Here is a 27677-nt window from a genome sequence, read left to right on the forward strand (position 1 = left end):
ACCCAAAGCATATCCCTTCCCTCACCCAGCTTTCTTCCCTACAGCTGAACTTTAGATTGTATGGCCCTGGCCTCAAGAGACCCCTCTTTATCTTACTCTGTAAAACACTGTCATTTGAGGGCAACATTTTTTTTAAAAAAGTTCTAAAAACCTTGAATGACCTCAAATACACGTGTAAGACCACTGGTACAGAATGGGAATCATTTAATACAGTCAAGTGCAATCATCAAGGGTATTGTGCAATCAGCGGATGGGAAATCATGTGATTCTCATGTATGTGTGAGCCAGGAATTGGGTGTTACATTCATGGGCCTCTTGGAGTTGTGGTAGCAGGCAGCAACCTTATCGCCTGCTGGCTATGGTGACCCCATCTACTGCCTCCTCCTGGTTCTCTGAGGTAGTGAATCTTCGTCTGGGCTGTACCACTTCAGATGTGGGGGGGGGTGTCACATGACATAATACTCCTCTGAAAGCCCATCCTGCCTTATAAGCCCTATACGGAGATAACCAAGATGCCAGGAAGAGGCCTTGCCTCTTCCTCAACATGCTACCTGCATGGATGATGGGGGGGGGGGAGATTCTAAAGCAACATTCCATCACGCCACTCCCTACTTGCAGTCTGAACTGGTGCATCCCAGACAAAGGTTGGCCGCCTCCGCGAGAAACAGGACTATTTGCTACTGCGGCAGCACCGCCCACCATCCCGGTATCTTATGATAACACAATCAGTGCCCAGTCAAGCGTCCAAAGGTCGAAGACACCTGATTAGGAAAACGCTTCCGCTGAGTCGGGAGAAACTCAAGGAGATGCACCAGGATGGGTCGGAAGGCTGCAATCGTCACTTCCTCGTCCCGTTCTCGTTGTGCCTCTATCGCCCATGTGCAGCATCCGGGTCCTGCGTCGGCATCTGGGTAGGGATGTCAGTGAAGTGAGGACGTGGCAGCTAGAGGAAAAGCGACGCAGGCGGAGGGTGTGTGCTTCCGGTGAGTGAGGGTTGAGGGACGGGCCCAGGAACCGGAAGCCGGCGCCAACGGTGGGTAGGCATCTGCGGCGGTATCGGCAGCGAATAGCCGGTTATGGTGAGTGTGCGGCCGGGTCGAGCTAGTTGGGGAGAGTCTGGGTGGGGCGAGAGGGCCCTCCGTGATGAAATGGGGATACTGCGCTGGACGCTGAGACGCTGCCCCCGCCCGCGGAGCGTCTGGCCTGGTCCGGGCCTACTCCCTGGTCTCCCCCGGCCCTGTTCCGACCACCATGGATGCAACTCCAGCTTAACTTCTCCGTGTTTGGCGGAAACCCAGTTTGGCCTGGGCTCGTTCTCACCGGCGAGCGAAGGAGCGCAGTCTCCTTGTCTCACTGCCCCCCTTTTCCTGACTAATTTGGATTGGGAATAAGCGAGAGCAGCAGGAAACAAATGGCATGCAGTGCCCCCCCCCCCTTTACACAGCGCCGTCAGGGTGTTCAGTTTGACCTGTGCTCTGTTTACAAGTGAGATGGATGGTTGCGGATGGGTGTGCCTTTGAGGCTCAGTTTATACATTCAGCAGACCAAGCGGCTAAGCCTTTATTGGACTATACTGTAGATGAGGTGTTGCTTTACATGGTCTGTGGCAGAACTCGCAAAAAAGACTCTGAATATAGAACAAATAATGTTCTGGGAAGATAGCTAAGTTGAACTTCTTTCTTTGACATGCTAATTTTCTGTATGCAAGGAGTTTTCGTTTGTGGAGAATATTCCAATTTTCTATCTGGAGCTTAGAGTGGTGCAATCCAGGAAAAAGCTTTACTCCTTGATTCCGCTGAACATATAAATTCAGGCTTGACAAGGACAAAATGGAGGTAATGCAAAATTGTGGAACATAGTAAAACAAATGACAGCACTTGCCCACATGAATGCCGATAGGGAAACATCAGCTTCTACCTGCCCATAGGAAGATCCTGAGTGCCCACAGGGTAACACAGGCTTTTACTTGTCCATAGGGAAGCATAGGCTTCTACCTGTGCTTCCCTATGAGCATCCAGGATCCTCCTATGGGCAGGTAGAAGCCTATGTTTACCTATGGGCAGGTAGAAGCTTATGTTTCCCTATGGGCATTCATGGTTTCCCTATGTGTAAGCACTGTTATTTGTTTTAGTTTGTCCCCAATATTGTATGTATGTAGGTGGGGTAGACCATTCTGGCTGTATTTGAACAAAAAATATGTTGTGATGAGTCTTTCTTCAGGATTAGTAGTAATACTTACCATTTAGACACAGCTTTTGGAGCTCTCAAAGTGCTTTGAGTTCCTCCTAAGGTGGCCTTAGGCAAATAGGCATCGCCCACCCTCATCTGCAATTGAGAGATGGCTGCTTACCTAAGGCTACCTAGTAAATTTAAAGCAAAGATTAGATTTGAATGAGGTTCTTCCTGGCTCACATGCTCACGTGGCTTTTAATGGATCACAGAAGCACACTGGCAAATAACTAAAGAGGTATCGATTTCCTGTTTCTGCTTGTATCATGCTTGGTCTCTAGGCATTCTCACAAAGAGTGTTTTTTAGAGTTGATTTTTCTTCAGGCAAACTCTGTACATTGTAAAGCAACATACAAGTATGTTATTTTCACCACCATGTCTGGCATCTTGCTTTTGTACTTGAATTGGATCAGGAGTTAGCCAACAGACTTGTTTCTCTTCTCACCTGTTTCCTGTATACTTTCACATCTGTGGCTGTATTTATCCTCACATTCTGCTGACTAGTGTTGAAGACTAATGGAATATTTCCCTTGTTTGTTTTGTTTAAACCCTGTGCTAACTTTTTTCAAGATTTCAAAGCATATCATGGTCGCCCCCTTTTTCCCCCTCGAAGGTAGAGCACATTTATCTGGAGTTGATGAGTTGTGCTTAGGACTGCAGCATTAGCTACGTATAGAACTCAAAACCAGTAGCTTCTTTACTCAGCGATGCTTGTTAGGACCAGGCGTTAAGAGTCCCTTGTTTTGTGTGAATATTACCTTGATTTCCCTCTCTATCAGGCCTGGCAATCTGCATATTCTTGGCCTTCCAAGTTTATTGGAAAAGACCTAAGAATAAGGAGAAACTCTATGGAATGGACTTATTTTATGGTCTAGTGGTCCTCTCCTGTGGTGATCTGTGCAAGGTCAGAGATGTACAGAAAAGGATTGTTGTAATAGTTGTAACATCATTACAAGATGTTGGAATGGTGTAGCAACTGGAGTGATGCAACTGCATCCTTTTAAAGTCTTGGCATGTTAGAGGTGGAGAAGGGACATGGTGAGGATGGGACAAGTGAGTAGCAACACTAAGCACAACTCGATCTGTCAAAAGGACCTCGTTGCGTCCCCTTCCCACTGCACTTTGGTGATCACAAAACAAGAACATTAATTCAGAAATATAGGTGTCAAAAGTCCACAGCTCAAAAGGTCCACAAGGAGTGCTGTGCTGCACACCAACCATACAGCATACTGGTATGATTGCACACTCATATGTAGCTAGGTACATACTGGTACCTATATACTTGAGGTGGAGAAAGGACAGTGAGCAAGAAGCATGCTGAACAAAGAATAAACATAATAAATGCCAGACCACTATTTTTATGGCCATTCGATCACAGGATGCCGCCAGCTGTCCTCTAGTATTGCAAATGCTGGTGTAGCACAGGAGTTATTCCCCTGTTGTAGTTTCATTTGCTAACCAAGATACAACATTAGAACACATTTTTGTGAAAGCAAACACTGTATACTATCAGTATGACTCCCTTTTTTAAAAAACAAACAAACCAGTACCTCAATTCAGACCAAGCTATGGTCTACTTTTGTGCTAACTATAGTTTAGAACCAAATAGCATGAGTTTCCAAATGCACAGCAGGCAGTATTGTAAACTCAATAGGCACTATGTTTGTGAGCTTAAGGTTTTGGGTGTACAGTTTGTAGGAGCAAATAGGTCACACTTGTTTTCAACACTTTATTCTTTTAATAAATAAATTGAATATTCAATGAATTGAATAAACTTATTCAATTTATTCTTTATGCATTATATTACATGCATATATAATGCATATATGTGTATTATAAACTTTATTACCTCTAGGATGAACTGAAGAATCTCATTTCCTAGATGTTTAATACTTCTGTACTTCACCAAATGTTGCTATAAGTACTGGCCCCAGAATAGTCTTTTGTTGTAAAAGAAGTTCCACTTTCTAGCATATTCAATAGCAGAGAGGTTATTAGTTACAAACCAGCAAAGGAGGGCTCATTTCTCCTGCAATCATCTTAGAAGTAAGCCTGTTAGGATGAATGGGACTTACTTCTGAATAAAAATGGTTAGGATCCAGGGTGGATAGAAATCATTGATTAAAAAAAAAACAGATCTTTTTATTTAAATCTGACTTTTAATTTTTTTAAAATATGTAAATACTAAGTTTCTCTCAAAGAATCTTGGTTAATATTAAATAACCTGAACATAAGAAACTGCTTTATACCAAGTCAGACCATTGCTCTATCTAGGGCAGTATTGTCAACGCTGACTGGCAGTGGCTCTCCAGGGTTTTAGGCAGGATTCCTTCGTAGCCCTATTTGGAGATGCCAGAGATTGAACCTGGGGCCTTCTGCGTGCAAAGCAGGTGCTCTGCCACTGAGCCACAGCTCCTCCCCTCATTCACCTACAGTGAATCTCTAAACTAAATCAGTACCTTCAACCAAATACAATTGGCCTGTATCAGAAGTCACAACAAACTATAGTTTATTTTAATGGTAACAAGTATAGCTTTCTCCCCCCTTCATGGATCACTGTCTTGTTGTGGCGAAGGGGCTTGCGTAACTCAGTGAAGCCATAAGCTATGCCGTGCAGGGCCACCCAAGACGGACAGGTCATGGCAGAGAGTTCTGACAAAATGTAAAAGAACAATATTGTTTAGGAACCTGGAATGTCAGATCAATGAATCAAGGTAAGCTGGAGGTGGTCAAACATGAGATGGCAAGATTGAACATCGACATCTTGGGAATCAGCAAACTAAAATGGACAGGCATGGGCGAATTTAATTCAGGTGACCATCATATCTACTATTGTGGGCAAGAATCCCTTAGAAGAAATGGAGTAGCACTCATAGTCAACAAAAGGGTGGGAAAAGCAGTACTGGGGTACAATCTTAAAAATGATAGAATGATCTCAGTACGAATCCAAGGCAAACCATTCAACATCACAGTAATTCAAGTCTATGCCCCAACCACTGAGGCCGAAGAAGCTGAGGTTGATCGGTTCTATGAAGACCTACAACACCTTCTAGAACTAACACCAAAAAAAGATGTCCTCTTCATCATAGGGGATTGGAATGCTAAAGTAGGAAGTCAAGAAATCACCGGGATAACAGGCAGGCATGGCCTTGGTGTACAAAATGAAGCAGGACAAAAGCTAATAGAGTTTTGCCAAGAGAACATGCTGATCATAGCAAACACTCTTTTCCAACAGCACAAGAGGCGACTCTACACATGGACGTCACCAGACGGTCAATATCGAAATCAGATTGACCATCTCCTTTGCAGCCAAAGATGGAGAAGCTCCATACAGTCAGTAAAAACAAGACCTGGAGCTGACTGTGGCTCAGATCATGAGCTGCTTCTTGCAAAATTTCGGCTTAAATTGAAGAACGTCGGGAAAACCACTAAACCGTTCAGGTATGACCTAAATCATATCCCTGATGAATATACAGTGGAGGTGAGGAATAGATTTCAGGGATTAGACCTGATAGACAGAGTGCCTGAGGAACTATGGACGGAGGTCCGTAACATTGTTCAGGAGGCAGCAACGAAATCCATCCCAAAGAAAAAGAAATGCAAGAAAGCCAAGTGGCTGTCTGATGAGGCTTTACAAGTAGCTGAGGAAAGAAGGGAAGTGAAAAGCAAGGGAGAAAGGGGAAGATATACCCAACTGAATGCAGAGTTCCAGAGAACAGCAAGGAGAGACAAGAAGGCCTTCTTAAATGAACAATGCAAAGAAATCGAGGAAAACAACAGAATGGGAAAGACTAGAGATCTCTTCAAGAAAATTGGAGATCTCAAGGGAACGTTTTGTGCAAAGACGGGCATGATAAAGGACAAAGAAGGCAGGGACCTAACAGAAGCAGATGAGATGAAGAAGAGGTGGCAAGAATACACAGAAGAACTATACAGGAAAGATCTGAATGTCCCTGATAGCCATGATAGTGCGGTCACTGAACTTGAGCCGGACATCCTCGAGAGTGAAGTCAAGTGGGCCTTAGGAAGCATTAGTAACAACAAAGCTAGCGGAGATGACAGTATTCCAGCCGAGCTATTTAAAATCCTAAAAGATGAAGCTGTTAAAGTGCTGCATTCAATATGCCAACAAATCTGGAACACTCAACAGTGGCCACAAGACTGGAAAAGGTCAGTTTACATTCCAATTCCAAAGAAGGGCAACGCCAAAGAGTGTTCAAACTACCGCACCATTGCGCTCATTTCACATGCCAGCAAGGTGATGCTCAAAATCCTACAAGCTAGGCTTCAGCAGTATGCGAACCGAGAACTGCCGGAAGTACAAGCTGGGTTTCGAAGAGGCAGAGGATCTAGAGATCAAATCGCCAACATTCGCTGCATCATGGAGAAAGCAAGAGAATTCCAGAAAAACGTCTATTTCTGCTTCATTGACTACGCTAAAGCCTTTGATTGTGTGGATCACAACAAACTGTGGCAAATTCTTAAAGTGATGGGAGTACCAGACCACCTTACCTGTCTTCTGAGAAACCTGTACGAGGGTCAAGAAGCAACAGTAAGAACCAGACATGGAACAACCGAGTGTTTCAAAATTGGGAAAGGAGTACGACAAGGCTGCATATTGTCACCCTGCTTATTTAACTTATATGCAGAGTACATCATGAGAAATGCCGGGTTGGATGAATCAGAGGTCGGAATTAAGATTGCTGGGAGAATTATCAACAACCTCCGATATGCAGACGATACCACCCTAATGGCAGAAAGCGAAGAGGATCTCAAGAGCCTCTTGTTGAGGGTGAAAGAAGAGAGTGCAAAAGCTGGTTTGAAACTCAACATTAAAAAAACGTAGATCATGGCATCTGGCCCCATCACTTCCTGGCATATAGAAGGGGAAGATATGGAAGCAGTGACAGATTTTACTTTCTTGGGCTCCAAGATCACCGCAGACGGTGACTGTAGCCATGAAATTAAAAGACGCTTGCTCCTTGGGAGGAAAGCTATGGCCAACCTAGACAGCATAGTAAGAAGAAGCAGAGACATCACCTTGCCGACAAAGGTCCGTCTAATCAAAGCTATGGTTTTCCCAGTAGTAATGTATGGCTGTGAGAGCTGGACTATAAGGAAGGCTGAGCGCAGAAGAATTGATGCTTTCGAACTGTGGTGCTGGAGAAGACTCTTACAAGTCCCCTGGACTGCAAGGAGGTCAAATCAGTCCATCCTAAAGGAAATCAACCCTGAGTGCTCATTGGAAGGACAGATAATGAAGGTGAAGCTCCAATATTTTGGCCACCTAATGCGAAGAGAAAACTCCCTGGAAAAGACCCTGATGCTGGGAAGGACTGAAGGCAAAAGGAGAAGGGGACGGCAGAGGATGAGATGGCTAGATAGCATCACGGATGCAATGAATATGAACTTGAGCACGCTCCGGGAGAGAGCGCAGGACAGGAAGGCCTGGCGTGCTATGGTCCATGGGGTCACGAAGAGTCGGACACGACTGAACGACTGAACAACAACAACATAGCTTTCTCCTGGGCTTGTGCACTCTGCCCTCCTCCTCCTCTGGTCCAGCCTTGAGGAGATCAGAAGCTTTCACTTCTCTTTTTTGTTAGATCAGAGTTTGTTGTATTATCCAAAGCGACAAACTATTAACTGTGGTTTGTTTGAAACAAGCCACCTTCAAATCATGGGTTATGAAGCTGGCTTATTTAAGCCAATCAGTTAAAATTAACCACAGTTGAGGATTCAGATGACATACTAAACTGTGCTTAATTGAAATGGGAAGCAAAAGCTAATGATTTCCTCATGGCTGTGCTGACAGAGGAAGGGGGAGGAGTGTGTGAGCCCAAGGCTTGCTGTGGCTCATTCTTGTCATGCTAATGTATGATTGAGCATGACATCTGAATATGGTCATGGAGTTAAAGGAGGCTTTTCTATGTAAATGAACCTATTTGATCATTGCTCAGATGCAAGATTACTGCAATGCGTTATACGTGGGGCTGCCTTTGAAAATGGTCTGGAAACTTCAGCTGGTCCAAAACAGGGCAGCAAGATTGTTAACAGGGACTGGCCAGTGAGCTCGTATTACGCCAGTACTTTTTCAGCTGCTCTGGCCGCCAGTCCATTTCAGGGCCCAATTCACACTGCTGGTATTAACATTCAAAGCCCTTAATGACTTGGGGCCAGGTTATCTGAAAGATCACCTCCTCCCATATGTGCCTGCCCGGCCCTTAAGATCATCCTCAGCGGTCCTTCTCTGTGAGCCCCTGCCAAAGGAAGTGAGGCAGGTGGCTACTAGGAGGAGGGCTTTTTCTGCTGTGGCACCCTGGCTGTGGAATGAGCTCCCTAGTGAGGTTCACCTGGTGCCTAACATTTTATTCCTTTCAGCGCCAGGTGAAGACCTTTTTATTTTCCCAGGCATTTTAGCTTTCTAGACTTTTTGCTTTGCCGTTTTAAATCTGTATTTCAAATTCCTGCACTGCTGCTAGGTTTTATTGTGGTTGTATTGTTATATTGTGGTTTTAATTTTCTATATATTTTATATTGTTTTATTGTGTGCCGTTTGGTTTTAATTTTTGTGAACTGCCCAGAGAGCTTCGGCTATTGGGCGATATAGAAATTAATTAATTAAATTAAATATTAACATTGAGCCTGTGTGCACGTAACAGCGGCATTTGGAAGCAGATATCCCACAATTCGCGGCACCGTGTGGGAGCCCCGCTTCCATTTTTTCTAAATGACCTACGAGTGATTCATTCATAGGTTGTTAGTGTGATGTCTGAACCTGGACTCTTTGGGTCATTGTGGGTTAAACATCCCAGAGTTAACCTAAGAACAAACCATGGATTAACTTTGGGTTTTTTAACCCATGAGCAACACAGAGTGGTTTCAGATGTCATGATAACAACCTAGGAACAAGCTGATCATAGGTTAGTAAAAGTGGAAGTGGAAGGTGTGCTGACTCCAGCACCCATCTATATCCTCTGAACTGTTGATTACCCCTTCTCCCCGTACCATGCCTTCCCCAACCTGTAATCACCCCTATTGGGGCACCCCATTCTCTCCCCATCTCTCGTATCCAGATACATCCCAATCCATGAAACAGTCCGCACACACATGCTTTAAAGTCACACACATACACCCCATGCTTTCCAGAAAACAAAGAAGCAACTTCTGTAGTTAAGACCACCGCAAGAGCATGGTTTTAAAGACCCATCAAACATATAAGGTGTGCAGTCACAGGCAGAAACCAAGCCCTCACCTTGACTACTTTCCCCCCAAACACAGCTCTCAGCAGAGCTTGGTCTGAAAGTCAACACCCCTCCCACCGTTGGGCACTCCTTGCTCTTACTAGGAGAACCCACAACTAACAGCCCAGATAAAAACATTCCCTCTGCAGGGGGATATGCTCTCAGTGGTTTTGGCACAATGACAGCTGCTTGGAAGCAGGCAACTAGATCTACTCAATTCCAAGCTACCTTGATTTGAGATGCCTCCTGCTGGCTTCTTACCTTGGCTGAGAGCTGCAGGGCAAGAGCCCTTGTGCTTTCACCCTTCGGTTCCGGGCTTTGTCCAGGCCCAAGCTTTATATTACCTGGATGAGAGGGAGATGAAACACACTGAATCAGTAGCCCCAGATGAAATAAGATGGCCAAATGCACCCTCTAGCTAGGTCCTCCACAAACTATGGCTTGCCAGTTCCTCAGATGGATGCAGCCCATTCGTTCTAAGCTTGCCTCCGCTATGGCAGTCAGTAAGAAACAGTTTACACGAACTCCTCTACAATGAGCTATGGCATTTCCTCTGAGTATTTGCAAGGCACTTTACAGATTAAATAACTTACATCCATCCTGTCTTATATTCCCTGGCACCTTCATTTATTTATTTATTTTTATTTATTACATTTATATCCTGCCTTTTTTCCTCCTTAAGGAACCCAAGGCAGCGTACATAATCCTCCTCCTCTCCATTTTATCCTCACAACAACAACCCTGTGAGGTGGGTTGGGCTGAGAGTCTGTGACTGGCCCAAAGTCACCCAGTGAGCTTCCATGGCTGAGCGGGGACTAGAGCCTGGATCTCCTGACTCCCAGTCCAACACTCTAGCCACTACACCACACTGGCTCATTACAAATACTGCTCTGGAAGTTACCTCTGTCTCCTCTGTTCACAGTAGTTTTGAATTTCACCATGCACAGCTTGCGCATATGGACAGAATGCTGGATCTGGCCGGCCAGCCAGTTGTTCATTAGGTTCATGTCCTCTGTGGTTAATTACAGTTAGTAAGGTGGAATTGGCTTCATGAATCTATAAGGTTGAGACCAAACTTTAAGACCTCCTGCTTCAACCCAGATGACCTATTTACCTACTGCCTTGTTTCTAATCTTCCATTCTTCTGCAGAGTTTTTGACTGAGTACTTGTCAGTCCAATTGTCTGTATCCCTATTAGTTCAGCTTTGGGCAGAGCTGGGTTTGGAATGGAGCCCTGGTGGTTGACCTACTTTCGGAGGTAGTCTGATTCTGCTTGATCTCTCTGGTTTTTGGTATCTTGATACAGTTCTAGCTTGCATGTCTATGGGGCATGTTGTGGGATGTTCTTTCCAGGGGGGCTCACCTTGGATCAACCTTGGTGCCAGCTGAAATATCTGTAAAAGAGCTGTGAGCCTGCCAAAAATACTAATTTTATATGATCAAATAAGACATCCAGGGTAGTACTAACAATATTTCAAAGACTTAAGTCCCAACAAGGTGGGTTATGCCCAAGTATTTAAAATACCATATTTTCAAATTAAAGATCAGAAGGTGGACCATAGCTGATACCTTTAAACCATGGTAGTGCTGGAACAAAATAGTTGTAAATTGCCACTTTCTAAATTGCCTTGAGCATACAGAGTGAGATTTCATAGAATTAGAAATGAAGTAATGAATCATGAAAACGTAACTATCATGGCAGTTATGCGTATATGGGACAAAATGAAAAGTCCAATGACTTTTCCTTTAACTTTTATTTATAACAATAGCTTTTCTGTTGCTGCTGGTGAGAATTATTTGTGGGTAAAATATGATATTACACCATATTGGGGCATGTGAAAGCAGGGGTGCATAACCTGTGGCTTTTGGGCTGCTTGCAGTTCCTCCATGATCTGCCTCTACTCCCACCAATTTTAAGCTGTTCTTTCAACCACCTGTGCTACTGTTGATATTGCCTCCCCCTATGGATCCCCCCTCATTCCTCCTCCTTTCTAATCAAGTCCTCTTCTGATCAGCTGCTGTGAGGTTGGCTTTCAGAAGGATGCTCTAGCAGCTGCTCTCAGAGGACCTGCCCTTTGGGTGTGGAAACCTGACTACCTTTTAGCATCAGATGTATGACTCCTGAACCTTAGCAGATGCTCTGGCTGCTGTTTTATGACTTTGGGGTGATTTTTCACTTGGCAATCGCAATCCTGTACTTTGAAGAGCACTTTGCCTGGTAGTATGGATTTTCTCCAGTACTTGTAGGAGCAAAAAAAAAAGAATTACTTTGCTACAAACAGGCCTTTGTCACTTGTGCAGGCTAGCATTTCATTTTGCTATGCTGTGATGGTGTTGTGTATGCATGTGCATATGTGGCCCCCGAGCTAGCATCACACGGCCCTTTGCTGCTGAATATGTTCTGCACTTCTGTACTGAAACAAGGGCAATGTATAAGCTGGGGTGATCAAAAAAAGGACATTGGTGCCAAATCAACCACAGTGGTTACAGTACATGCAGATAAAAGTTATATACTTGGTGGATTAAGTAGTGGCTGAGAACTCAGTTGACTTAAGTAAAAAAAAAAATGATATTGGAAGCAAAAATCCTTAAGGGTTTTATCAAAGCTATATGGTAAATTACTGGGTGTAGATCTAACAAAAGATTATTTTTAAATAGTGGGAGACAACGATAGGATCAGACACTGAAGACGAATGGAAGTCTGTTTGCAGGAGGGATGTCAAATTCAGTTTTTGTCAATTTAAATGAAAACAATTATAAGCTAATTTATTGTTGGTTTTTGACGCCAGTAAAAATTAACAAAATTTATGGAAGAAACTATTCTGCATGTTGGAAATGTGGATTGCATTCAACTGGTTATTTGCACATGTGGTGATTATGCTTAAAGATTAGAACATTTTGGAGACAGTGAAGAAAGATATAAACGGGATTACTGGATATGATTTGACTTTTAATCTAAAAACAATGCTGTTAGAACTTTTCTATTCTCAAGTACTTAAAATACATCAACCATAGATAGCTTATTTGTTGACTGCAGCAAATAGCAAAAATGGGAAAAATACAAAATTAATTACATGTAAAGAGTGGATCAGTAAAGTCTGACAGCACAATCATTGAAAATCAGTTAGGTTATTAAGTTGAGAGATGGTAGATGGCAGGAACCAAAATTCTTCAATGAATGGAAACCATTTTTATTTATTTATTTATTTATTTATTTATTGCATGTATACCCCGCCTTTCTCCCTCTTGCAAGGAACTCAAGGCAGCTTACATTATCCTCCTCCTCACCGTTGTATCCTCACAACAACAACCCTGTGAGGTAGGTTGGGCTGAGAGTCTGTGACTGGCCCAAAGTCACCCAGTGAGCTTCCATGGCCAAGTGGGGACTAGAACCCGGATCTCCCGGCTCCCAGTCCGTCAAATCAATATTTATGTATGTTTCAAAGGCTAGTATCCAGCTGTGCCTCAGTGCTAATGCTAATGACATTGTGCTTGTGTAAGCCAATGCTTAATTCAGATAACAACAAGCACACCGACCAGCATTGCGAGAAATATTATGCCAGCGTCTGTCTACTCTTTCTGTTGTAAGAAATATTGTTTTGATTTATAGTTTCTAATGTGTTTCTCTTTTCCTCCTTGCAGGTGAAGAGTAGTTCGGGGATGTGAACACAATGAGTATAAACCAGCAAACTCACACAGGACCACCTTATGGACAACCACAGCCTGGGTATGCAGGCTACCTGCAGCCTGGGTATGGAGGGCAACAAATCCCGAGTGTACCTGTCTCTCAATATGGTGCTTACAATGGTCCAATGACAGGATATCAGCAGACGGGTCCCCCACAAGGTATTCTTAATTGGTATTTGAAGGCCAACAGCATGTTTGTTTCCCCCTTTTAAAATTATGTACCTTGCTTACTAGCTCTCTAGTGCCTTCAAGGTGGTCCCAACAAAATTCAAGAATGCATTAAAATATTCATTATTAAGTATTTATGAATGTCGTAGGGAAAAGTCTTTAGTAGTTGACTCCTTCATGATTAATAACTTGTGAATACCCTTATTTCATAAATTGACTGGGAATGGTTCTATTTGCAATGCAGTGTCATAGTTGCACATGGGGCTGCATGTTATGCAATGCTGCTATTAACCCGAATTTTTTGGTAGACTGCAAATGTTACATTATAAGTCAGCAAGTGGAAGCCCTTTCACCAAATTTGGCTGTGAAGAAAATAGCTTCTGTGGCAACAGAACTTTCTGGAAGGCCACTTCAAGGAGTAGAGATTAAGGTATAGGCCTCTGCCAGGCTAGTTGCCAAGCAAGACTTTACATTTTGAAATGGGAGTGGTTGTTAAAGGTGGCAAGCTCGCCATATTTAATGTTTCTCTGTGCTTAAGAAAAAGATAGTGTTGGTGTGCCTTTTCACTTTGGAAACATGAGGGTGTGAAGTTGGCAGGCATTTGTAGGAGAGCTGGTTTCTCCAATGTTGCTTAGTGGGTTGAGTTGCCCAGTAAGATCATCAAGAGGAAATAAAACGTAGCAGCTCTACTGTTGGAGGTGAATCTTTGTTATCAATCTATGACTGGAAATCAACAGGATAAGTTGTGCTAGCTTGTCCTCTGATATCAATTATCATAGCAGAGACATCACCTTGCCAACAAAGGTCCGTCTAAAAAAAGCTATGGTTTTCCCAGTAGTAATGTATGGATGTGAGAGCTGGACTATAAGGAAGGCTGAGCGCCGAAGAATTGATGCTTTCGAACTGTGGTGCTGGAGAAGACTCTTACGAGTCCCCTGGGCTGCAAGGAGGTCCAATCAGTCAATCCTAAAGGAAATCAACCCTGAGTGCTCATTGGAAGGACAGATACTGAAGCTGAAGCGCAAATATTTTGGCCACCTAATGCGAAGAGAAAACTCTCTGGAAAAGACCCTGATGCTGGGAAAGACTGAAGGCAAAAGGAGAAGGGGACGGCAGAGGATGAGATGGCTAGATAGCATCACCGATGCAATGAATATGAACTTGAGCATGCTCCGGGAGAGTGCGCAGGACAGGAAGGCCTGGCGTGCTATGGTCCATGGGGTCATGAAGAGTCGAACACGACTGAACAACAACAACAACTGGTGACATAGTTAAACTATAGGACCCAGAAGGACTACCCTTTAGTGTCTTTGCTCATTCCTAACAGGGAAGTTCAAAATAATCCTGCAAGATACATCTTTTCTCCCCAGCTGTTCAATAAGCAGTTCAACATGCACAAGTTTGCTGGGTACTATACTATGGCAATTTAGCGTGATCTCACCCAGTTATACCTTTTGTCCTTTTTAATCCCAGGCCCCATTGTCTCTCCTCTCAGTCTCTCCCCATGCTTGGGACCTCATGAAATGCTGACAGCTGATTAAACTAACATAATAAAGGATAGCAGGTGCTGTGACACCTGCCAGCAATGGAGTTTGGTTCCCTGGTTCCTCAGGCTCACAGCCTTGAGTGGTTCCTGAAAGTACTGTTGCCCTTGATCATCAGGTAGTACCAATGATTGGGATCTCTTTTTGCCAGCTCCCATCAGGTGGAGAACTTCATGTTAGTGCTTGAGCATTTGTGCTGCCTTTTTTTAGCTTTCTGATTATCTAAGGACAATTTTAATCTATGATATCCTAAAGTGCTTAGTCCTGTGTAAACCTAAGCCACCACTTTATATCCCTTCAGACCTTCTATAGTCAACTGCGTCCAACATCCTGGCAGTACCCACTCTTTATGTAAACATCAAGGACATTTTCTTCATAGCCATTTCCAACTTTGGAGATCTGTTCCTCCAGTGGTCTAAAGTTGAAACACCTTACAAAAGCAATGCAAGACTTATCTGAGCAAGCATTTACTGCCTGAAGATGAGTAGTATTTCCTTTACTGGTGGTTTTATTTTGAAAACAAACTGTTGTTACCTGCCATGAGACTTCAAGAATGAGTAGTTTAGAAGTTTAAGTAAATGAGAATGTGCCATATGCAGTTCAGAAGTCAGGCTTGGCATTAAACTGAAATGGAAATTGGAACTTCAGCTAGCTGGAGATTCTGCCTGGAAAATTCTTGAGCAAGAGCTAGACAACTGTTTTCAACTTAGTTCATGGCCTTAATGATCTTAGGACGCAATCCTGTGCATGCTTAGACAGAGTAAAAAGGCCTACACCTGCCAGCATCCCTCCAGCCAGCTGTGCTGGCTGGGACATGCTGGGAATTGTAGGATGTAGGATTGCACCTTTAATTGCTAGTGGCCTGGTACATGTGCTGGTCTTATCACCTTTTGCTACATTTGTGACTCGAGACATGTTGTGCTACTTATTAAGTACAAGTCAGCTTCTGCTACTGGGTGGTAAAGAAATACAAATAAGTTATCCTGTTTATGTATATTGATTAGAATACTTCTGAGCTTGCAGGGCTCTTTATGTAGCGTATGTGTGTGGTGCTTAAATTTTGAGTGTCATGTAGCCATTAAAACATTGTACTGGCTTGGGTTCATTATTGTCTGTACATGCTCTTTAGTATAGTGTGACTACTAGACAGACTTATGCAATATGTTTACTTTTTTCAAATCTATTCTCACTGACATCTATCTATCTACATATATATTGTCTTTCTAGGTTACTTTCCTTCACTGGGGTTTCCTTCTAAGGGCTGTGCAGTTTCTCTTGATTCTGATGCTTCTTTTGCTCCTAACTTCATAGGTAAAAGCTTTCCTTTTGATGTAGTGTCTCCTATGAAAAAGACCATTTCTGATATGTTATTTTCTGAAACGTATCACATTTCATCTGAATGTTTGGTCTGGGGGCACTTTAAATATGTGCCCCCCAGACTTGTGGTACTCTGCACATCAGATCTTGCAAATAGTATGTAGTTCCTATTTCCCAGGGCACATATGCTGCAGCATAGTGCATGTGTGTGCAGCCATTGCACATGGCAACATACAAGTGGCTTGTATGCATTTTCTTACATGGAAGAATGGTCAGTCTAGCAAGCTCATTATTTTTGAAACAGCCCCTCTGATAGTCTTGGGAACAGCCTAAATAAAAGAAAGATCTAGAACAAGGGTGGGCAACTTGTAAGCCAAAACATCTTGAGGACCACAACTCCCAACAGCCCTAGTCAGAATAACCAGTGGGAAGTGATGATGGGAGTTGTAGGCCAAAACATCTGGAGAGCCACAAGTTACGCACTCCTGATATAGACAGAAATGCTCCTAGAAGGCCGGAAATGTATTCCATGATCAAAAAACCCCTTGGTTTAATAGAAGAGCTGAAGTGCTTACACATGTCCTAATCCACCAAAATGTGTAACCATTGTAAGTTAAGGCACCTGTAGGTTAAGGCATGACTAGAGGTTGGGGTAACTGTGAATCTGTGATCCATCAATTTTTAAGATATTTTAAAATTCTAAACTCTTAATTTTGGAAACCAACCTCTTACGTAGCTTTTGTTAAGCTGGGGAGCGCAATCTTGTGCATGTTTGACCAAAAGGAAAATCAGTAAAGTATTCAAGCTTACGAGAACATTGGACTTGCAAACCTACTCTGCTCTGAAATTTTAAGGATTTGAATTCATTCATTTTAAACTGAGCCAACCTGCTGCCAAGACCAGCCTTATGCATGTTTACTAATAGATAAACATTCATAGGCAGGACCTCTTCCTTTCTCTTGACTTGTGAAAGGTTGGGTTGGGGCTAGTGTCTATGCAGACACTAGCTCTCAATGCTTATCTGTCCCCAGTCTGCATGCTTTTATGCATCCTCCATTTATCAAGCTTCCCTCTCCCCATACAGCTTACCACTACTAGCACATGCCATTCTCTCTTCTGAAATTTGGCCAGGTTATACCTGTCACCAGGTAGATTCTCTATGCTAAATTTCATAATTGCACAACAATTTGTCTTGATTATATGATAAATAGGATTTTCAGCTTTTTAATGATAGAGCTTTGTGGCTCTATAATGGTTTAAGATGACTGATAATACAAGTATTCCCAATATGGGTAGTTAGTGAAAATTCTCAGGTAAGTAAAGCTTATGCAAGGCCTGCCTACAGAGAACTGGAATGCAGTGCTCTAATAAACATGGTAAATCCTTTTCATCCATAATCGTAACTTTTATTGGGATCTGATTTGGAGGGATTATCCTTTGAAAAGCAAGCAAGCTAGACACAGTATGTCTTGTGTGTCATAAAGATGTGCTGTGAACAGTACATGATAACTACAGTTTGTGTTCTTCATTCTGTGTGTTTACTTCATATTGCTGTTATCAAAGGGCATATTTAAAAATCTCATATATGCTCCCCATTTGGGGGTGATTAGTATATGACTGACATGCAGTTCAATATTTCTAGGTTCTCTAAGAGCTCCCACCACCTCTGGAGCAGCTTCATCAACATCTGGAACATTAGTTCCTCCTGGACAGCCTGTGTATAGTCAGTTTGGACAAGGAGATGTACGCAATGGGATTCCTGCTTCTACAGTTCCATTGCAAAGGTAATTATGAAAACAGTGATCAGACTCTGACCCTGCCATTGTCAAAAAAAAATTGGTGGGGTGGATAGCACCCTTCTACTCTTTGTACAGCAAAATTATGTGTTCTGATTTGTTCCATTTTTGGTTTAAGTTCAGTTTTTTGTCATTAATTACAGCTGCAAAATAATAACTTTAAAATAGAATAAGTAAGCTCTATAATTGGAGAAATCAGCATTTTTTACAATAGGGCCTGGTCATCTTAATGCGAACTATCAGCCCTTAATGGCTTGTGCCCTACGTACTTTAGAGAGTTTGGCTTCCCTATGCTTTATCTCAATCCTTAAAATCAATTGAGAACACCTTAAATTACCATCAGTGTGTCAAGCTCGAACCTTGAGGGCACACAGAAGTTATTCCTGGGCTGACTTTTTTCAGCTGATTGTTTATCACTGAATAAGCACACTTCTCTGGGATTCTTTGTGTTGATGTTACCAAATACATAATATAGAATCATAGAATAGTAGGGTTGGAAGGGGCCTACAAGGCCATCGAGTCCAACCCCCTGCTCAATGCTCAGGTGTAACATATGGTCAGGTGTAAACAATTGCCCAGTTGCTGCTAGTCCCTCTCCCTCCTCCTGAAGAAAGAGTGTTGTGGTGATAGGCTTTTCCTTTTTCCCTTTGTTTGTTCCTGCAGTTATCTCTTCCAATAATACTGCACAGCTAGTTAAAGGAAGATAAAGTGCCACTCTTTACCCCTGCTTTAGAAAGATTTGTGGTTTGGGCTAGGTCCAGGGTTGAATGGTTTATAGGGTGCAGGAGGTAATTGTGACTGACTCTTCTTCTAGGCTACCATTTTGTGATCTGACTCCAGCTGGCAGATCCTGGGTACCTGGTTGTTGTTGTTTTAAAGAGCTAGGGCATGTTGGCTTCATTTCCCCATCATTTTCCTATTCAAGCAAAGACTGGACAGCCATCTATCAGGAATGCTTTAAGCTGGATTGCTGCATTGAGAGTTGGACTTAATGGCCTAAATGACCCCTTCCAACTCGATGATTCTGTGATCTGGCCCTCTTGGCACCTTTCATTATCATTCGTAATAGTGTCCTTGTGGATTGAATCTCGGTTTACTGGCCCTCATCCAGTCCATTACTTCACCCACGCACTGATTCAGAACATCCACTGCCTCACCTGGATTTGATGAGAAAGAGGGATAGAGCTTGGTGTCATCCACGTATTGGTGATCCATCAGTCCATATCTCTGGATAACCTCCCCAAGTGGTTTCATATAGATGTTGAACCAAATGGGGGATAAAATAGAGCCCTGTGATATCCCATGGTATAACTGCCAAGGGACAGAGCAGTAATCGCCCAGCATGACCTTCTGTAATCAGCCATCCAAATAGGAGAACCAGTACAACTCAGTACCTTCAACATCAGGCCTAGATAGCCTTTTCAGAAGGATGCCATGATCAGTGGTATTGAACGTCACTGAGAGGTCCAACAGAATCAACAAGGTTGATTGCACGGCCCCTCCCTCTCTTGGCAAAGGTCATCCCACAGGGCAACCAAGACAGTTTCAGTTCCAGAACCAGGCCTGAGTCCCTGTGTATCAAGTTACAAACTTTGTGCCACTTGACAACCACTGTACAGTAACATTAGAAACAGGAATGAGTGTGGACAGTTTACCCGAGAAGATAGATAAGTTACTAAATGCTGTTGTCTCAATTAGAAAAGAAAGTAAATTGATTGTGTAGCTAAAATTCTAGGGCTGATATAATGTGCCTGGCATGGGGATTGGAATAGGAATGGATTAAGTTAAAAGGTCACCAGGATGTGTTGTAAACCTTTAAAATGATTGGAAAGCCCTAGAAGTACTATACCTGGACTCTTTTTTTGTTTTTTTTACGTAAGATAAAAACACAAATACATCTTGGTAAATTTTGTTAAGTCCAGTACATTTTAAAAGATTGGTAAATATTCCAATATACATGATTAGTAACATGACTGGTGCAACTTCTTAATGCTTTAATTTATATATATTTAAAAATATATATAAATACTGTTTAATTACTATGAATGAATTTAATCTTATTTTAACTGTAAATCTAAGCTTTAAATGTCACCATCTCATTTAATGTGTTTTATATTTACCAATATCCAGATTGTATGTTTGACCCATAAACTCTAAAAAGGATTTTCCAATTATTGAAAAAAAATTACTTCTTTCTGTCTCTTATTTGTACATATTCTTCCAGTTGTACATAACCTGTTAATTTTACCATTCTCACGAGATTTTCCTTCCTTTGAATAACGAGTAGGTACCTTGTTATTTCCGCATTTGGTGGCTACTAATATTTTGGTTGTCGTAAATAAATTCCAGGCTAACTGCTTGATGTTTACTTAACACTACTTCTTTCACATATCCTAATACTATATCAATTTGATCTAATGGTAACTCATAACCTAACATAACTTCACTTGTACTTACTATTTTTTTCCAGAACTTTACTACCTTGGGACAACTCCCGCATATGTGGTAAAAAATTGAATCCAACTTGACAACACCTTTTCCTTGCCTAATACTCTTAAATAGTTGTGCAAACATAAGATACCATGGGTTGTATCCTACTTAGAATAAGATACCAGAGTTAGTCCTTAGAGTATGGGTTTTCCGTAAAATTTCAAATTGGAAAATTGCAAATAAGGCTAATTTGCATAGGGTTATTTGCACTGGAAAAACTTCAGTTTTCACTGGAAATGGTTCTGATGCCCTAGAGAGTGCATTTAGCATGTTCATTTTACTTGTATTTAGTAAACAACAAAGCTAAAACAAGTACCCCTTGTTAATTTTTTTGTCCCAGTAAACCACAAGACACTTGACACTGCATGTCATCTGCAAGCCTGTAATAGTTGGGGGTGTATAAGGAGATTGCAGTTCACAGCAGTCAGCCAGATGCTCATCAGTCACCTATGTTCTGGGTTTTTTTTTACTTGATTAAATTCATTGATGAGAAGAGTGGCTCACATAGGTATGTTGTTCCTAAATAAGGTTTTACCTTTGCAGCAGTTTTTCTCAACAGAGGTAACTTTTGTGCACCAGCAAGATTTCAAAAATTGTTATGACTTGCATTTGATCTGAAAACTAAGTCATTCTGAAAGGCCACAATCTCCAGCTTTATTTCTTCTACCCCAACTTGACATAGTTCCTCAATGGACACTGCCTTTTCTGTACCATCAGCTGAGCAGAACGGGTTCACAACAAATGACACCACTGGTTCAGTGTCAGTGAACTGTTGAAATTATTTATTGTTATTGTTATTATATTTATACCCCACCTTTTCCCCAGTACTGGGAAACAAGGCGGCTTACAAGAATTAAAACATATACAATTAAAACATATGAAAATATACAAAAGTTAAAATACAAATTAAACAACAATATAATTAAAATTATATTAAAATATTAAAACAGTATTTTAAAACAGCTTACCCCCAGGTTCCAACTATGTCCCAAAGGCCTGCTGGAACAAGAATGTTTTAGTCTGCTTCCAGAAACCCATCAAGGAGGGAGCCATCCTAGGGTGTTCCACAGCTGTGGGGCAGCCACCGAGAAGGCCTTCTCCTGGGTTCCCACCAAACGTGCCAGTGACAGTGGTGGGACTGAGAGAATGGCCTCACCAGAAGATCTCAGAACACTGGCAGGTTCATAAGGGAAGATACGGTCTTTCAGATAACCTGGCCCAGAGCCAAATAGGGCTTTATAGGTCATAGCCAGCATTTTGAATTGTGCCCGGAAACAGACTGGAAGCCAGTGAAGCTGTTTTAACACGGGAGTTGTATGCTCCCTGTAACCAGCCCCAGTCAGCAGTCTGGCAGCAGCTTTTTGAACCAACTGCAGTTTCCGAACACTCTTCAGAGGCAGCCCCACGTAGAGCGTGTTGCAGTAATCCAAATGGGATGTAACTAAGGCATGTGTCACCGTGGCCAGATCAGACATCTCAAGGAATGGACGCAGCTGGCATACTAGCTTTAACTGTGCAAAAGCATTCCTGGCCACTGCTGAAACCTGAGCATCCAGGCTTAGGGCTGAATCCAGGAGCACCCCCAAACTGCGAACCTGAGTCTTCGGGAGTGCAACCCCATCCAAGGCAGGCTGAATCCCTATTCCCTGATCTGCCTTTCAACTGACCAGGAGCACCTCTGTCTTGTCTGGATTAAGTTTCAATTTGTTCTCCCTCATCCAGTCCATTACTGATTGCAAACACTGGGCAAGGGCAGAAACAGCTTCCTTGGAATCCGGTGGAAAGGAGTAGTAGAGCTGGATGTCATCAGCATATTGGTGGCACCGAACTCCAAAACTCTGGACATCCTCTCCCAGGGGTTTCATGTACATATTAAATAGCATGGGGGACAGAAGAGGACCCTGCAAGCTAACGGCCACAGAGTCAAACAGGCACCCCCCAACACCACCTTCTGAGTTCGCCCTGCTAGGAAGGAATGGGGGGTACTGTATTACAGTGGCTCAAGTCCCATCCCAGCAAAGTGTCCCAGAAGAATACCATGGTCGATGGTATCGAATGCCGCTGAGAGGTCCAGCAGAACTAACAGGGACACACTCCCGCTGCCCAGTTCCCGGCGTAGGCCATCCACCAAGGCGACCAAAGCTGTCTCTGTCCCATACCCAGGCCTGAAACCAGATTGAAATGGATCAAGATAATCTGTTTCATCCAGGAACCCCTGGAGCTGAGAGGTCACCACATGCTCTAATACCTTGCTCAAAAATGGTACGTTAGAGACTGGACGATAGTTATCTAGTATGATGGAATTCAGGGAAGGCTTCTTCAACAGAGGTCTCACAACTGTTTCTTTTAAGCATAATGGAACAATACCTTGTTCCAAAGAGGCATTAAACACTCCCGTTATCCACTCAGCCAATCCTCCTCTGGTCTCTTTCATAAGCCAGGAGGGGCAAGGATCCAGCATACATGTGGTGGCTCTCACCACTCCAAGGATCCTGTCCACATCCTCGGGCTGCACAAATTGAAAAGAATCCATCAACACTGAACAAGCAGGAGCCAAAGTGACATCCACAGAATCTGCATCAACTACAGCATCCAAGTTGGAACAGATCCGAGCGATTTTATCAGCAAAGTGCTGAGCAAATTGTTCACAGTGGGCTGTCGAGTGGTCAGAATTTTCATCACATGGGCCAGGATGTAGAAGCCCTCTCGAAACAGCTCTGCTGGCTGGCTCCCTGCAGATGCAGTGGTGGCAGAAAAGAAAGACTTCTTTGCTGCCCTCACTGCCACAGAATAGGCTTTCAAATAGCTCTAGCCCATGTTCGATTGGACTCGTTCCAAGTTTTCCACCAACGTTGCTCTAGTCTCTGTCGCATTCACTTCATTGCCACCAGTTCCCTAGAAAACCAAGGTGCTGGTTTGGCTCCACTCCATGAGAGGGGATGCTCAGGAGCGATTATGTCCACCACTCTAGCCATTTCCCTATTCCAGAGGTGAGCCAGGGCTTCGACAGAATCACCTGCCGAGGCAGCAGGAAAATCCCCAAGAGCTGTCAGGAAACCATCTGGATCCATCAGCCTCCTGGGGCGGACCAGCTTAATCGGTCCCCCACCCCTGCAGAGACACTGAGTTCCAGTGAGCCTAAGCCCCACCAAGTAGTGATTAGGCATAGAATTGATCTTCAAGTGTTTGAAGGTGGCCCACAAATGGTGTTTTGTCAGAATCACTCTTACCAGCTGTTTGCTTCATTGAAGGGAAGAAGTTATTTCCTCTGCAAGTGTAACTTCCACTATCTTAGTTTACCTTTGAAGGAAATACTGAAGTGATCATGCGAGAAATGTCCTTATCTTTTCCTTCCATCAAGCCAGCTTCTTTCTTGTCTCTGTACGAGACAGAGGAGTAAATGCCAAGTTCTGCACCTAGGAAAAAGAAACCAAATACACAGTTACAAGATGGGTGATACTTGGCACAACAATACAACATGCAAGAAGGATCTTGGAATTGTTGTAGATCACAAGCTGAATATGAGCCAACAATGTGATGTGGCTGCAAAAAAGGCAGATGCGATTTTGGGCTGCATTCATAGAAGCATAGCTTCCAAAACACATGAAGTACTAGTTCCCCTCTACTCAGCACTGGTTAGGCCTCATCTGGAGTCCTGTGTCCAGTTCTGGGCACCACACTTTAAGAAGGATGCAGACAAACTGGAGAGGGTTCAGAGGAGGGCAACGAAGATGATGAGGGGACGGGACGCAAAGCCCTATGAGGAGAGACTGGAAGAACTGGGCATGTTTAGCCTTGAGAAGAGAAAACTGAGGGGAGATATGATAGCGCTCTTCAAGTATGTGAAAGGTTGTCCCAGAGAGGAAGGCCAGGATCTCTTCTCCATCATCCCAGAGTGCAGGACATGGAATCATGGGCTCAAGGTACAGGAAGCCAGATTCCGGCTGAACATCAGAAAAAACTCCTTGACTGTTAGAGCAATACGACAATGGAATCAATGACCTAGGGAGGTGGTGGGCTCTCCCACCCTGGAGGCATTCAAGTTGAGGCTAGACAGCCATCTGTCAGGGATGCTCTGACTCGGATTCCTGCATTGAGCAGGGGGTTGGACTCGATGGTCTTGTAGGCCCCTTCCAACCCTACTATTATATGATTCTATGACAGGAGCATGAGCAATAAAATGGGAGTGGTTGATATAACAAATAACTGTCTTCATTTTCTTTTCTCCCTCAGACCTTCTCAGCAGTTCATACCTGGCACAGCATCCGCTCCTATTAGCCCACCAGCTACTTTCCAGCAGTATGGGCCACCTCCATCAAGCACACAGCAGCTGACCAGTCATATGGCAGGAATGCAGATAGGCAGTGCTTCTGCCTCTGCTCCCCCCCCAGCTGGACTGGGCTATGGTGAGCTACTTAAGCACTTGAATGCTGCCTGCTTGCATAGGCTGATTGTTCTGAAGTTCCTTCAATCTGCTGCAGATACAATTACTTCTGTATTTTGGAAATACTATAAAATATAGAAAAACAGATCTAGGTGTTGCAAATATTTAATGCCATCTTATCAACTCTTTATTGGATCTCAGAATAGATTGTAAGCTGCTCCAGGAGCCTTTTTTGGCTGAGGGATGAGATAAAAGTACTTTAAATAAACAAAAATAATAAAATATATACAATGATTTTAAGATATTAAGCAAGCATTCAGTCATTGTTTTGGCTTATGAAAAGAAACTAACCACCAAATTTAACAATGTAATATTGGTATTCATATTAAAAAGCAAGGACAGATGCAGAGACAGTCCAGTGAGATGCACATTGACTTTGTAAGTATTTGGCCTGGGTTTCAAGTCCATTCAAGTTGAAACTGGTGGAAGAACTGGGATTCCATGTAGGAAGACGAAACAAAACTTTTGGAAGTAATAAAAGGAAATTCAGTGCTAGCATGTATTCATGAAATATTCTGCCCTTCAGCCGCATTTGGAGCTGCTAGGGGGCCTCACAATTCTGGAATAAAACAAAGAACAATAAAAACAGTACAGTGTAGCAAATACAGTGCAATAGAACTTAAAACAGCTGCAGGCTTTAAAAAAAAAAAAGAACAAGGGGGAATCACCAACAATACTAAAATAATACAATATTAATACTAATAATAATAGGATTAAAAGGCTTTGGGCACCTGTAGCCTGGTAAAACTGCCCATGGTTCTGGGTTCACACGTAACAACAACCCATGGTTTAAAAACCTAGAGTTCACAACCCAACAACAAATTATGAATTTTCTTTCAGGGTTGTTTGTGGTTAACAAACTATGGTTTGTTAGCAAAGCTGGCTTCACACATCACGATAAGCCAGAATTCAACAACCCAGAGGTTAAATAAACCATGGGTTGGCATTATGCGCGAACATTTAGGAAGCAAAAGGCTATTCTCCCCCCCCCCCCCCCCCCGCTGGTGGACTTGCCTGGAGATTACAAAGTACTGGAGTCTTTGTAATGATTTTTACTGGAATACAGTAAAAAAGACCCTCCTTCCCTCCCTTCATTCTATGTGATGGCAGCGACAGCAGTGCTCCTTCTGATTGGCTCCATCCTGGCTGTTCTGGCAGCTCTGCTTACTGGGCTTTCTGAACAATGCCTAAGATTTCCACCCTTGGCAGTGGTTGACCTGTTGACCTAGTGCTCTGTTTGCACTGGACTTGAGCTAAGTGGGTTGGCGTTTCCACCACTCTAGTTGTGCATAGTCCTGTGTGGGCTGAGAAATGGGAGGAGGGAGTGCAGAACCACATCACTGGTTCATCATTTCGTTATGCTTTCCCTTCCACCACAATAAGGCTGGTATGATAGAAGCAAACAATGTGGCTTTGAGAGAGAGAGAGAGAGACTGATTAAATCAAAACTACACTTGTGCGTTTCTTAAAAACCGAACTTGTAAAAAGCAGCTCTTTAAAACAGTTTTCCTATCCTAGGAGATCAGCCAATCATTTCTTTGATTAAAACCAAAGGTCATCACAGGGTCCAATTACCTATGCAAAATACTAACAAAGGTGATTGTGAAAGTAGCTACTAAAACAGGTTCCCAACTTTTTTCAGCCTGTGGGCGCTTTTGGAATTCTGACAAAGTGCCATGGGCCCCAGTGACAAAATGGCCACCGTGTAGGCAAGGCTACTCACTGCAAAATAGCTCAAATATGAAACAATTTACTAAATAAATAAATAAATAAATAAATAAAACAAATACAAACATCTAAATATACCTGGCAGATAAATAGAAACCATAAACATTCCTGCCATAGACATCCAAATTTGCCAGCAGAACCATAGCATGCATAGAAGGATCAGAGGCATGGATCATCATGGTTTTTATATGGGATTTCCCTTGAACCAAACTGAAATTGCAGATCACATTGCAGATTGTTATTTTAAGGCAGTTTTGGGGAGATCACATGTAGAAATCATGACTAAGAGTGCCCATTTTTAATCCCCTTGGGAAACTCAACTTTAAAAACAACAATAAAGCTTGTGTGGCACCATTAAAAAAAAAAGACTACTAGCATGTTAGTACTAACTGGCATAAGCTTTCATGGACTATAACCAACTTCACTCACACACAGACACTCCATATCACATGAGCACACACATAGAGAAATGTGCTGCTGAGGAGTCTCCAAAAAATCATGGTGAAAGGATAGAGCTGAAGCAGGGATGCCTCTCTGCCACTGGAAAAGAGACTTAAGAAGGGGCAAAGGAAGGCCAGGAAAATTGGAGTGGTGGGGTAGACAGAAACAAAATTGAGGGAAGAGAATGAGGAAGTGCTCATGCCACCTCCCCACTGCATGAACTTCCAATCCTGGCAGCCGCCACCAACAGAAAGGAGTTGGGTGGGCAAGCAAGCAGGGAAAGGCTCTGGTCCCCCCCCCATAAAAGGCCTCCGCACACCACAAAACAAACGGGGCTGGGTGGGGCAGCCAGTGAGCCCAGAAATCTAGTACACACAATGAACAAAAACAGCGCATGTAAGCAAGCACACAACAAAATCCTTACCTTTGCACGTGCTCCCCACATGCACCAAACAACATCCAGGGTGCCACAGCAAACACAAGGCAGGCGGCCATGGGGGAGAATGGGAAATGCCCCTACATCACTCCCCCGCCCCTGATCACAAAAGCTTGGAGGTAAAGCAATGCGGGCAGATGAGTGAATGGGCTG

At 43.1% G+C, this 27677-nt stretch overlaps 1 protein-coding gene and 1 pseudogene across 5 annotated transcripts in view; one reads left to right on the plus strand and one right to left on the minus strand.

The window, feature by feature from the left end:
- The first annotated feature begins 897 nt into the window (after positions 1-897).
- The window catches only part of SEC24C (SEC24 homolog C, COPII component), an 84538-nt gene continuing 57758 nt past the window's right edge, over positions 898-27677 (plus strand). For 2 of the 4 annotated variants that reach the window (XM_084845172.1, XM_084845174.1), the window contains exons 1-4: positions 1011-1079; positions 13116-13319; positions 17832-17973; positions 24709-24881. In XM_084845172.1, the coding sequence (XP_084701298.1) occupies positions 13145-13319; positions 17832-17973; positions 24709-24881 (490 nt within the window). In that variant the 5' untranslated portion in view covers positions 1011-1079; positions 13116-13144. Of the gene's footprint in view, positions 984-1010; positions 1080-13115; positions 13320-16099; positions 16184-17831; positions 17974-24708; positions 24882-27677 lie in introns of those variants that run through there. The other 2 variants (XM_084845175.1, XM_084845173.1) reach the window with 2 other exon arrangements.
- On the minus strand, positions 22466-23642 carry LOC146350537 (uncharacterized; annotated as a pseudogene). The gene has a single exon (XR_014788887.1). The product of XR_014788887.1 is annotated as an uncharacterized LOC146350537 (transcript).

This window comes from Heloderma suspectum, chromosome 3 (assembly GCF_057233095.1).
Source record: "Heloderma suspectum isolate Gila_16-S chromosome 3, 16-S_ref, whole genome shotgun sequence".
In the NCBI taxonomy this organism is placed as follows: Eukaryota; Metazoa; Chordata; class Lepidosauria; order Squamata; family Helodermatidae; genus Heloderma; species Heloderma suspectum.